Source organism: Elephas maximus, chromosome 2, assembly GCF_024166365.1.
Source record: "Elephas maximus indicus isolate mEleMax1 chromosome 2, mEleMax1 primary haplotype, whole genome shotgun sequence".
NCBI classification, from domain to species: Eukaryota; Metazoa; Chordata; class Mammalia; order Proboscidea; family Elephantidae; genus Elephas; species Elephas maximus.
The window spans coordinates 165505746-165518559 of NC_064820.1; the positions used below are offsets into that span (position 1 = coordinate 165505746).

Sequence of the window (12814 nt, forward strand, 5' to 3'; positions counted from 1 at the left end):
TGGTCATCAGAGCCCAGGAATCCATAGGCAGGCCCAGCTTGGACAGGGCTGCCTCCTAACTCTAGCCCCTCTGGCTGGCAGATCTCCTGCCATCTGGGACTGGTCCAGCCAATGGGGAAGCAGGGGGCCCCACCAGGCATCTCTGGGCTCTACCTCCCAGATCTGTGACCCAAGGGGCCAGGGCTTCCTCTGGTTTGCCCTCAGTCCCAGCCCTCCTCACCACAGAGGCCTGAGTGATACAAGCATCTGCCTGGCACAGGGGCACAGAGTCCAGACTGAGGATCCTTGGCTGGGGGATCTCAGGGAGCCACAGGAGGCAGGAGGGGAGGAGCTGGGAGCCAGGCTGATTTCCAGGCAGAGCAGACACCCCAGCAGGCTGCATTTCTCATCAAAATGCCTGAGTCCTACTCTCCCCTTGTTGCAAGACCCCCCACTAATCTCAGGCCCTGGCCACCTACCAGCTCCCTCCTGTTAGCAGGTTTGGAGATACTGAGCTCTGGACTGGGTTTTGGCTACAGATTGATTGGCTACAGCAATGTGTGAGTCCCGAATAGATGGGCTCTGAGCTAGGCAAGCTCTGAGCTGGGACTGAAATTGAACTGAGACCTAGGCCGAGCCTCCTTCCTTCCAGCAGGTGCCAGCCTCCCTCCCCAGCTGGGCTCTCTTGGTTTGGGGCAAGGTTGGTCTCAGGGAGTAGGCCTTGATGCCTGGTGGTGGGGAGTAGAAAGGGCCTTCTATGGTCCTGCACTTGTGACCTCAAAGGTCAGGGGCCCCAGGAAGAGAAGCTGGAGCTGGAGCTGGAACTGGCGGCTGGGCCAGGCCATCTCGGGCAGGGTCAACTCTGAGCAGGTGCAGAGAAGGCCTGCACACTCACACAAGGCCAGAGCCACAAGAGAGCCCTGGAGCCTTGCCACACTGGAAGGGTTCCATCCACACAGCTGGGACCAGCACCCAGCAAAGCTAGAGTATCCTGGGTAATGGACAGACTATGAACAGCCTGTCCCCTGGGGTACACTGGGCCTGGGACAATGTCCCAATGGGCCAATTCTTCAAAGCCTCCCTCATGGGCAGACAGAAACACTGGGGGTTGCTGGAATCCAGAGATCTCAGCCAGTCCTGGACTCCGCCCCACCACGGTTTGAGGAGCAACATCCTGGAGTCAGAGAAAAGTTTCAGGTTGGGGAGGTAATAAGAAGCGAAAAGAGCAGGACCAGGAAGAAGGGCTCTGGGACACAGAGGGTTGCCTCCATCCTGCACCCCAGGCCGGACCCTCACTGCAGGGCTCAGCTCCCTCTGCAGCCAGGATGCAGCTCTGTAACCAAAACCCAAGCCCGCCACCCACCCCACCGCCCCGCCCCACCCCACCCCACCCATCCCACTCATCCACAAGCTGATGAGTCCTAACGGGCCTCCTTTGCCAACGACAAAAATAACTATTTTCAAAATTCACAGCAGGGCTTTCGCCTACACACGCTGCATCGACTGGAACCTGAAGGGAGATCTGCAGAACGCACTGTGCGGGGTGCAGGCACGGCTATGCAGCAGGCTGGCTTTTAACCCCCACACCCCCCCTCCCCACCACTCAGCCTGGGCACGCGCACACACACACACACCAGGGTGTCCAGGCTGGCCAGGTGGGAAGAACTTTCAGATCATTCACTGTACCCAGGTGGACGTTGAGGCCCAGAGAGGGCCAGGGATCTCTCTGAGGTCACACAGCTGCCCTCTCACAGTTGCACAAGTCAGAGGCAGAGTCAGGAACACAATCCAGAACTCCTGACTCCCAGAACAGAGCTCCTTCCTTTCCCTGCTCTGCTCTCCTGCTCTGTCCTCCTGGCACTGTCAGGCCTGCTTGCCTATGTCCCAAGGTAGCCAGCAGGCACCTGTCTATGGCAGGAACGGACTAGGACCCATCTGGCCTGCCTCCTAGCCAGGCTACCCATCCCTCTCCCACTCATTTGGCCAGGCCAGGAGCTCACTCCAGCCCCCAGCACGCACATGCACACGCCCACCAGTGCCCACAGACACAACGGCACCCTCAGTTCATGTTCTGGCATTTTAATCAAGTTCACAGGCTCCTTCACGGCCATTCCCTCAGCCAGTCCTCAACAGCCCAGTGAGGTAGGCAGAGCCAGGGCTGGCACCCCCGTTCGCAGATAGAGAAATAGAGGGGAGGGCTGTGCCCACTGTCCGAGGAGAGCTTGGGGTCCTGATTGTTCATTCAGGGGCTCGTTTTCCAGCTTCCCAGCTGTTTCGACCATCCTTGGCCCTGCAGTGGCTAACAGTTCCTCTGGGTTCTGGGGGCAGGAAGGATCAGTCTGGCCCCGGGACTGGCCCTGGCCATGTGAAGACCCAAAAAGGTCACCTTCCCCCTGATCCCTGCACCTCCACCCTCAGCACTCAACAGAACCCTTCAGAGAGCCACCAGATTGCTCATTCCTCGGCTAGGGTCTCTTCACATCACCCCCTCCCCAGGCCTGGAGTTGCCTCCAAGTGGCCCCTCACCCAAGCAGCACCACAGAATTCAAAGTTCAAGGGCGAGGCCTTAAATGAGCCAAGAGGAGGTAGGGTCAGGCAGGAACTCTATCATGGCCCTGAGCACCAGGTCCACCACCGTAGAGTCACAAAGTCATTACAGCCCATCTTACAGGTGAGGAAACTGAGGCCCAGGGAGCTTGAACAGGCCACCCAAGGTCTCAGAGCATGTCAGTAGAAAAGCAGGACTGGAACCCAGGCAACCCAGTCTGGTTTATTTTCCTCTCTACCACGGAGCCAGCTGAGCTCTCCACCTTGTTCAACCAAGGGGCTTTATTCCCTGGGCAGAGCAGGCTTGACCTCAGGCTCCTCCCTGAGAAGAAACAGGACCAGGCTTGAGTGGGGAAGTACATCTAGGGTGACTGAGACCCCTGTTCCCCCAATCAGATCCGTTGGGACATGAGCCTGGTGTTGAGTTTTCGGAAAAAGGATCGCAGCTTGCAAATCTTGCATTTTTTCTTGCGGCGACCCCGGGGGAAGCCCCGAGCCCTGCCTTCCTCTTCTTCTCCCTCTTCTTCCTCATCACTGGCCCAGGGGCCCCAAGCACCCCCATTAAAGTCAGGGTGGGCCCGGGGATTCTCTGCCGGGTAGCGCACTGGGATGGCTGTGCGGTTATAGTATGCCAGGCGGGCCAACAGGGCACGGACCACATCAGGCCGCTGGCCAGCGAGGTCCTCCCGCTCATAGGGGTCGGCACTGATGTTGAAGAGCCACACGGCCTGGCGGGCACTGGCCATCCGCTCCAGGTTCCACCAACTGCCAGGGAAGGCAGCCAGCGTCTGCGGTGGGATCCAGTCCCCATAGCCAGGGTCTCCCGTCAGCAGCTTCCACTCGCCCACGCGGATGGCGGCCTGCACAGCTGTATTCCAGATGCCAAAGCCGCCCTCCAGCGAGCCGTGCCGAGCGTGGTTGTAGAGGGGATCAATGTTGTGCAGGATCTCTGTGCGCGGCGAGGCCCGGCCCTCACTGATGGCTGGCCACACATCATAGCCATCCAGCCCATCAGCCGCTGAGGCAGTGCCACCTGCCAGACCCACTAGGGTTGGGTACCAGTCAGTGATGTGCACCAGTGCCCGGCTTGTCCTTCGCTTTCGCTTGAGCAGGGGGCTGTGGACGAAGCCAAGGCCCCGCACACCACCTTCCCAGTAAGTGCCCTTGCGTCCTCGGAGCGGCCAGTTGCTGCCCCCTGAGAAAGTCTGGCCACCATTATCGCTGGAGAAGATGATGATGCTGTTGTTGTAGAAGCCATACCGCTTGAGGGCCCAGGTGATGTTGCGCACAGCCTCGTCCATGCAGGTCACCATGGCTGCATACTTCCGCCGGGCCACGTTGCCCATGGTACGGTAGCGGTACAGGTACTCACGTGGGGACTGCAGGGGTGTGTGTACCGCCTGGAAGGCCACGTAGAGGAAGAGGGGCCTCCGGGGGCTGTGGCTGGCCAGGATGTGGCTGGCACGCTGGGCATACAGCAGAGTGGAGTACTGACCACTGAGCCCCCAGGCCACACTCTCACCCTCATGCAGGTCAAAGCCGCACACCCCTGGGCCATCACAGTTGTCGTAGGTGTAGTAGTCCACATTGCCTGTGAGCGAGCCCAGGAAGGTGTCGAAGCCCCGGCGGGTGGGCAGACACTCCTTCCTGTAGAAGCCCAGGTGCCACTTGCCCACCATGTGGGTGGAGTAACCTGCCTCCTGCAGCTTCTGGGGCAGCGTCACCTGGTCCAGGGGCAGGCAGTTAGGCTGCCGTGGGCGGATGATGGAATGCTGGAGTCCTGTGTGGATCTGGTACCTGGCAGGGAGAGTGGAAGGCATAGAAGGTACAGGTGAGCGACAGACCACACCCTCCCAATACCCACTTGGATGTGGGCTCTGATTCCAGCACTACCAGCAAAAGGCATAACAGTGACCACCATGAATTACCTAACGTGCTAAGCGCTTTGCATGTGTTATCTCATTGAACGTTCGAAATTAATTGAAGCTGATGTTATTATCATTCCTAGTTTGCAGATGCAGAGATTGAAGCTCAGAATGGTTAAGCCATTAGCATACGATCACACACAGCTACAAAGCTGGGGAGTTAAGAGCTGAACCCAACAATAGCAATAACAATAATAATAACAACTAACACCGAGCACTCACTGTGTGCTAAACATAGTGCTGAGCCCCTTACATGGATTATCTCACTAAATACTCACCATAGCCTAGGAGGTATACATCATTATCATTCCCAGTTCCCAAACTGGAAAACTGAGTCTTGGTAAATTATATCACTTGCCCAGGAATTTACATGGCTGGTAGTTGGAGTTGGGATTTGTATCCCAGGCAGTCTGACTCCTGACCTCAGAGTCCCTAAGCTCCACGCCACTAACTTACTATGGAGTCTGGAGCAAATCCTGCTCCTCTCCCAGGCAAACTCCTATTAACTCTTCAAACCCCAGTCCAAATGTTACCCCAACGTGAAGTCTCTCACAATCCTCCTAAGGAAGGAATTGCTTTTGATTCTGAGTTCCCCCAGCATTTAGTACTCACCATCATTGTTCTAAAGGAGCCCTGGTGGCACAGTGGTTAAAGCGCTTGGTGTCGAATCCACCAGCCAGAGAAAGATGTGGCAGTCTGCTTCTGTAAAGATCACAGCCTTGGAAACCCTATGGGGGAGTTCTACTCTGTCCAATAAAGTTGCTATGAGTTCAAATCGACTAGATGGCAACAGGTTTTTGGTTTATCATTGTCCTAAATGAGCCCTGGTGGCACAATGGTTAAGTGCTTAGCTGCTAACCACAAGGTTGGAGGTTCAAACCCACCAGCAGCTCCATGGGAGAAAAGATCTGGCAATTTGCTCCCATTAAAGATTACAGCCTAGGAGATCCTATGAGGCAGTTCTACTCTGTCCTATAGGGTTGCTCTGAATTGGATTCTACTCGATGGCACACAACAACGACATCATTGTTCTACTTGGCCATGGAATTATATTCAGTTGTATGTGGGTCCTGGGACCAATCATATATAATGGAACTATTCCTTACTCAAACTTGTATTTCCAGCACTCAATTGAAGTTTAAAGGGCATCCAATTACTTATGGTATGAATGCATGAAGAATGATGCTCAGAGGGTTTTAGAGACAGAAGGGACACAAGTCATTGTCATTCTATCAAGAAACTGAGGTCCAGAGGAGGGGAAGGGCCTTGCCCAAGGTCACTCAGTGATCAGCGGCAGAGCCAGGAATTGAACCTAAGTCCAAGCAAAGTCCAAACAGAGACCCTTTGCCAGCAAACGCAGTCACTTCTTTTCCTCCAAGGGGTGTCAGATTGCTTGTGTGTGGAAGCGAGTTGATTGGAATAGATCTCTCAGGCCCTTCCAGTTCCTGAGTTTTATGAGACTGGCTCCCATGAGTTCATGTGGCCCCTTGATCCAGGTCTTCCCACAGGCCAACACCCCGAGGCAGGAGGGAATGGTTAGCAGAATCCTGCTTTCCTTGTTTACTCATTCATATCCCACTCACTCTCCTGTGGTCAAGGCCTCCGAGTGATCTGCACATGGTGTCTTGCCTTTACTCAAGTCTTAAAAGTCCCAGAGTAAATAAGAAGCCTGAAACTTCACAAGTATGTTAGAATCCCACACCTTTCTTCTCACCCCCAGGCATCCAAGTTAAGCCAAGACCTCAACGTTGGACACCTTTAACAGGGGCACTGAGATGGGTTTCTCTGTTTTGGTTTTCTCTTTCTAAAGCTATTACTGATGCTAGTTATTATCAGCTACTACTGCCGTTTTTAACACTATGTGTCACACATTTATTTTCTCATTTAATCCTCATAAAAAGACTAGAGAGAAGAATATTATTATCCCCACTCTATAGCCGGAGTCAGAATCAACTCTATGGCAACTGATTTTCTAGATAATGAAACTGAGGCTCCCAAAACTGCAGCAAGTGATCCAAAGTCCGACGGGTGGCGAGCAGTGGAGCTGAGATTTGAACCCAGGTCCATCCAACTCATGCACAAAATCTCTTGGTAATACAGCCTCTCCAGGCCTCAGTCAAGCTTATAAACGATTGAGCTTGACATGAGAAGCACCCAAGAGCGCCGAGTTCTAGCCAGGCCTCTCTTCCTAGGGGTGGGGCATGGAACACTGATTTGTATAGTGAGGCAGGCCAGCTAAGCGTCATCAAAGCCTGTCTTCAAGTGAGTAATATGAGAAACTTTGGCTCTCTCCAGCTTCCCCCAACACCACTGGATGCTTTAACAACCACTAATAAGAGCAATAAGCATCAGTCAGATGGAGCCAGCTGCAGGGGCTGAGGGCAGAACGGCTGCCGGCCACGCTTACCTAACTTCACAGATCAGAGAGCTGGAGTGCTGCCCCCGCTGGCTGCTCTGCTCATTCTGTGGCTTAAACCAAAAGTCACCCCTTGGGAGAGAAATGCTAATGTGTGTGTCGCCTGGGGAATGCAGAGTCCTCCTCCCTCTTCTGGATTCATCAATGCTTGGTCTTCACACACACACTCCCTCCCTTTCTTCCTCTTCCTCCTGCACTCTTGCTCCATCTTTCTATCTAAACACTGTGTGCCAGATCCAAGGAAGTAAATGCACCATGGACTTCCAGCTCCAGGACTCTTATCAAGTAAGCACCTGGCCTGTCAGCCTCAACTCCTAGAAAACCTGATGTTGGGCACAGGCATTGAGTTGGGCCTTTCCTGACTCCTGCTTCAGTTTCTCTCATCCAGGAACAGGGAGAATAAGGCTCTGGTTTCTGAGATCACACTAGTGGCTATTGGGTGGAAGTTGGGAGAAAGCGAGTCTTGGACTCCACCCAAGAAGGATTAGCTTCAGCCCCGCCAAAGGATTTTCTCCTAAGTGGCCAGAGTTTGCCTTCCACACCCCCATCTCCTGTTTCCCTGTTCCTTTAATTCCATAATACTGCTGCCTCGCCAGTGGACGACTCCGTACGAAGAAAGCAGCACGTCTCCTTATGGCTCCTAGCCAACTTGGGAGGATTTCACAGATGAAAAAGCAGACGCTCAGAGAAGTGAAGTAACCAGCCCAAGGCTACACAGACCTTGTGTGTGCCTTTCCCGTCTACCTATCAATTCCCTGGTTTTCTTCCAATGTTGTCATTGAACAGTTTGGGGACCTTAATCCTTCCAGTGATTTAAAAAAAAACAAAACAAAACTGTTGCCATGGAGTTTATTCTGACTCATAGCAACCCAGTGATATAGACACTGTCGTTTACTGATAGCCAAGCAGAATACGCACAACTCAGTCTATCCTCACCACTCCCCAAAAACTATTCTTCACCCTCTTTTATAGACAAGAAAACTGAGGCTTAGAGAAGTTAAGCGAATTGCCCAGGGTCTCAGGGTCTGTAAATAGAAGCAGCAGCAGTCAAAATCAAGCACAGATCTTCAGAGACTGCCATGTTCCTCTAACAAAGAGATGACCAGATGTCTTCTGCACATCCTGTGGAGTGTGAATGCCCCAGAATATCAGAGCTGGAAGATCTCAAAGATAATCCAACCCATTCAGCATACTGGCAGGGAAACTGAGGCCCAGAGAGGGAAGGCAAGGGAATTACTAATTACTAATTAGAGGCAGAAGTGACCTTGGTTTCCCAGGTTTCCCAGGTCCCAGCACCGGGGTTGTAGGTGCAGGGGAAATCTAGGGACTGGGCTTAGTTGGGGCTTGGACACCCAGCGCCAGTGACCTCGGCTATCCATCCCTACCTGCCGGTGAGGAGTTGGCTCCGCGAAGGCGTGCAGATGGGCTGGATATAATAGTTCTCCAGTTTGACGCCCTCAGCCGCCAGCCGGTCCAGCGTAGGGGTCTCGATATCTGAGCCATGGTAGCCCACGTCGTGATAGCCCTGATCGTCGGTGAGAATGAAGATGATGTGGGGAGGCTGGGGCGGAGCAGCAGAGGGCTGCTCGCTGACCTCCCCGGGCCCGTCGGCCACCAGGCTGGGCTTGGTCCAGTCCCAGGACAAGTAGCCAAAGCCTAGCAGGCTGACCAGCGAGAAGCCGGTGAGGGCGTGCATCGCCATACTGGTCCGCGCGTCACGGCGGCAGGGCTCCTAGGGCCTCAGCGCCTCGCGCGCCCAGGGCGCACGTCCCGCCTGCCCGCCGGCCGGCCGGCTTGGACGCTGCGAGAGCGCTCAGTGCCCCGGGGGGCGGCTCAATGGCAGATCCCGGACTGGCTGCCAGACGGCGGGGCCGGATCTGCGCGGCCGCTGCGGGGCGCTCTGGGGAGGTCAGGCCCGCGCCGAGCTGCCTCCCGCTGCCCAAAAGCCCGCCTTGCGCCCCTCTCGTTCCTTTTGCCCCAGCTCAGCCGGGCCAGCCTGAGACGCGGCTTGGCGGCTTCCAAAAAGTGCTCTCCACCATCCTCTGACTCTCCTCTTCCTTTTAACCCTCTATTTCTCCCGCCTCCTAATTTCTCTCGCCTCGGCTTTCCCTTTCTCCTCCCCCGACCCTCCAGGCCCCCAGCCCGGCCTCTCGCCCCTCCCGGAGTCCTTAAAACAGGGTGGACTCCCTCAGGGAGGCGGGCAGGACCCCAGCAGAGAAGGGGAGGGAGGCATGGGTTGGGCGGGTCTAGGGTGAGATGGTAGGGGGACACCGCGGGAGAGAATGCGAGAAAGTTGTAACATCTGCCCGGCTGAGCCCAGGTGGAAGGGCGGGACGCCGAGTGGCGGCTCCGCCCCCGGGCGGGAAGCCCAGGCCCTCTCGGCCGCTGGCTCCAGTCCCCGCCCTGGCCGAGAATGGGGAAGGAGGGAGGGGCGCTGCTTGGAATTAGATGAACTGCCCCGGTAAAGCCGGGTCAGAGATTCCTCGATTATGCAGTTTTAGCATTCCCGAGTGCTAACCCACCCAGCAGCTCAGCGGGAGAAAGACCTGGCGATTTGCTCCCATAAAGATTACAGCCTAGAAAACCCTACGGGACAGTTCTACTCTGGCTCATGGGGTCTCTATGAGTCAAACTCGGCTCCACCGCACACAAGTAATGGAAGGGACCAGCGGAATTTTCAACCGGGCCATTCTGCAGATGGAGAAACAGAGACCCTGAGATGGGTAGGAGCTGTTCAAGTCACAGAGCAAATTAGTGGCTTCTCCCCTTGGGTTCACAGTGGCTGTTTGGTTGATGACTCCCTTCTGTGGGCCAGTAAAGGCAATGAGGAGAATGGAGACGACTTTGTCAAGCACCAAACCAAAAAACCAAACCAATTGCCCTCAAGTCAGTTCTGATTCGTAGTTACCCTATGATGTTGTCAAGCACCAGGGCCTGGAAATCCAGAAGCTGGGACTTGCCAGCTCCCCTCTTCTCAAACCCAGTCCCCACCTCCTTCAATAATTCACTACTTTAATAAAAAAAAAAAAAAAAAACCCTTGCTGTTGAGTCCATTCCAACTCATATGTCAGGGCTGGAATCTAGAAAGCAGGGGCTGTTTTGCACATCCTGTATCGATAGGATCCAACCCAAACCCAGTGCCGTGGAGTCGATTCCGACTCATAGCAACCCTATAGGACAGGGTAGAACTGCCCCAGTTTCCAAGGAGCACCTGGCAGATTCGAACTGCCATTTGATTAGCAGCCGTAGCACTTAAGCACTACGCCACCAGGGTTTCCCCAAAGGGTCCAGCCCACAGTGAAAGCTCAATCAATACGTGTTGCATGAATGGATGGCTGAATGGGCTTCGGGTGCCATCCCGGCCAACTCCCACCCAAGGAAACCTCCAGGCCAGAGAAAGCAAGCTTGGAGGCCTAGGACCAGGCAAGTATCATAAATGGGTAACGGGGGAGGGTGGGAGGGCAGCTCTATTGGCGTAGGGAGGTGCAGGGCTGCAGTGAACTAAAGACCATAAGCCTTGTTCCCAACTGACGGTTGCCATGCAGAATGTGGATCTTCTGATTTTTTTCAAGAAGAATCCCAATCCAGATTATTTTTAAGTGTTAGTGACTAATTTAAAACAAAATTTAAACACTATGCAGGCCAAATCAAACTTGAGAAATATGTGAGGCTGTTGGGTGCCGGTTTGCAACCTCTGTTCTGTCTCACTGTTGTCCAGAATTTTACTAGGCTGCACTTTTAAATGGAGGGCAGTGGAGGTTCAGTGGTAGAATTCTCACCTTCCGTGTCAGAGACCCAGGCTGGGTACCCGGCCAATGCACCTCGTGCACAGCCATCAGCTGACAGTGGAGGCTTGTGTGTTGCTATGATGCTGAACAGGTTTCAGCAGAGCTTCCAGAATAAGGCAGACTAGGAACAAAGGCCTGGTAATCTACTTCCAAAAATTAGCCATTTAAAAAAAAACAGTAGGGTGCACAATGGTCCAATCTGCCGATTATGGGGTGGCGCAGGATCAGCCGTGTTTCATTCTGTTGTGCGTGGGGTTGCCGTGAATCCAGGGCTGACTAGACAGCAGCTAACAACAACCAACACTTTTAAACAGGAAAACTGTGTTAAAGAAAATCAGTTAGGTTTCTTTGCTACTAGGATTTCATCAAGTGTTTAACCAATGCACACTGTTGACCTCCAGGAGGGAGGCTGGTAAAGCTGAACTTCCCAATTTCACGTGGCCAAAGACTCTCTTTCACAGAGCCTCTTGAAGGGCCAGTGTTTGGGGAACTTTGGGAAACATTTCTACCCATGGTGGTGAGCAGGTGTGTCTTCTTTCCTAGCATCTCCCCCTGCCAGTATTCTGCAGTAATCCCTTCCCTCTGACTCCAAGCCACTGTGTGTGGGGAAAGAAACCAGGTCTCCAAAATAGCAGCCCTTGTGAAACTGCATTTTGAAATGAGGGCTGCGTGGGGCCAACCACTCCTGTTTGCTCAAAACCTCGTATATAGGATGACCAGATTTATCAGAAGGCAAAATTGAGCCTGTTGTTCTGGCAAAAGAATGTTGAGGACAGGCAGGTAAAATACAACCTCCTGAGGGGAATGCTGCTAAAATGGTGTTTACAGATGCCTCAGCAGGAGGCTGTCCTGAGATCAAAGAGGGACAAGTCACCGGAGGTCAGATGGACTTGGGTTTTGCATTCTTTGCATTGAGACATTGGTCCGGAGGAATTAGACAGGGCTGCCAGGCATGCGGGTGGGAGTCAAGAGGCTGTGTCACAGCGGAAATAGCCAGGGGACTGGGTGAGGATTCAGCCAGGATGAGAAAAGGTCGAGGGAGTCAGAACCACAGGCTGCAGGTCTCTGGAGCTATCACGGAAACAAGACAGACAGACAGCATTTCTGAGTGCTCAAGCTGTGGGCTCTGGCGTCAGACTGCGTGAGTTCCAATCTTGCCATTTATTTGGAATTTGGCCTTGGGCAAATTATTTTACCTCTCTCACCTTCAGTTTCTTCATCTGTAAAACGGGGTAATAATATAAACAAGATGCAGTCCAGTGCCCAGCACATAGTAAGAACTCAGTAAATGTGAACTGTTATTATGGTTGTTCTTTATGGAAAAGGAAGGACTAAGACCTGTGGATGAAAATTGTTGGGAGACAGATTTAAGGGATTACTTTTGTAGGAAATCGGGCAGCTTGCTTAATGAAAGGATGGCAGTGATGGGTGAATCACCATATGGAGAAGAGTGGGTGGGCCTCTTAGGCCCAACTCTTGTTCCCCAAAGTTCACATTTTTTTAAGAGTCCCTTGTTAGCCACCAAAATCAAGCCCATAGTGGTCTCAGAGGGCACCATTCCCACTCTAAGCTCCTCAGGAAATAAACATTGACCCTCACCTCTTCTATAATGCCCTTGTACAGCTGGGCCAGGCTGGACCATTCAAACCAGACATTTCCAAAGGGTCAGGGAAGACAAGGGGGAAACCAACATAAAGAATAATGTAAGTCCAGGTCATATCGCTTTCAAGACGTGGCTCACTTATCTTTCCTTTGAGTTCTCTACAGGATGTTTACCTGCCTTCTTCACTGTGACAATGTCCATTGGCCCCTCCACCACCCAGGTAGACTCTCAGGAACTCCTAGATGTCTCAAATTCAGACCCAAGGAGCAAGACTCAGAGAAGCACAAGTTTCTTCTCCAGACAGGCTAAGCTAGCCTTTGCAGTTTCTCTCAGGACTCTGCGTTAGCAGGTAGCATTAGTATTTACAGAAGTTTCATTGATGATGAGGGAGCTGCCTTGCTGTGATCCTGGCGATCAGTCTCAGCAACCCAACAAGACCATTCTCCCCAGTGACAGGCCCTGCCTTACCCACCTCCTGCCTCCTCTTCCCAGTCCACAGATGCTAGCGTTATGGCGCTTATTCTTCAAGACAATTGGCATCAGGAATGAGAGATCT

General features: G+C 53.3%; 1 protein-coding gene across 1 annotated transcript; it reads right to left on the bottom strand.

Moving 5' to 3' along the window:
- Positions 1 to 2053: 2053 nt before the first annotated feature.
- ARSI (arylsulfatase family member I) lies at positions 2054 to 9159 on the bottom strand. Its single transcript, XM_049858624.1, has 2 exons — positions 8253 to 9159; positions 2054 to 4323 (listed from the first exon to the last, which is right to left on the bottom strand). Exons 1-2 carry the CDS (start codon positions 8567 to 8569, stop codon positions 2919 to 2921), a joined length of 1722 nt encoding a protein of 573 aa, XP_049714581.1. The 5' UTR covers positions 8570 to 9159; the 3' UTR covers positions 2054 to 2918.
- Positions 9160 to 12814: the final 3655 nt, after the last annotated feature.

What these genes read in the sequence shown, in the direction of transcription:
- ARSI (XM_049858624.1), bottom strand. Translation starts at nt 8,569, where the DNA reads ATGGCGATGCACGCCCTCACCGGCTTCTCGCTGGTCAGCCTGCTAGGC. An exon ending in AGCCAACTCCTCACCGGCAG is followed by an intron (nt 4,324 to 8,252) that starts GTAGGGATGGAT and finishes TCTCCCTGCCAG; the next exon opens with GTACCAGATCCACACAGGAC.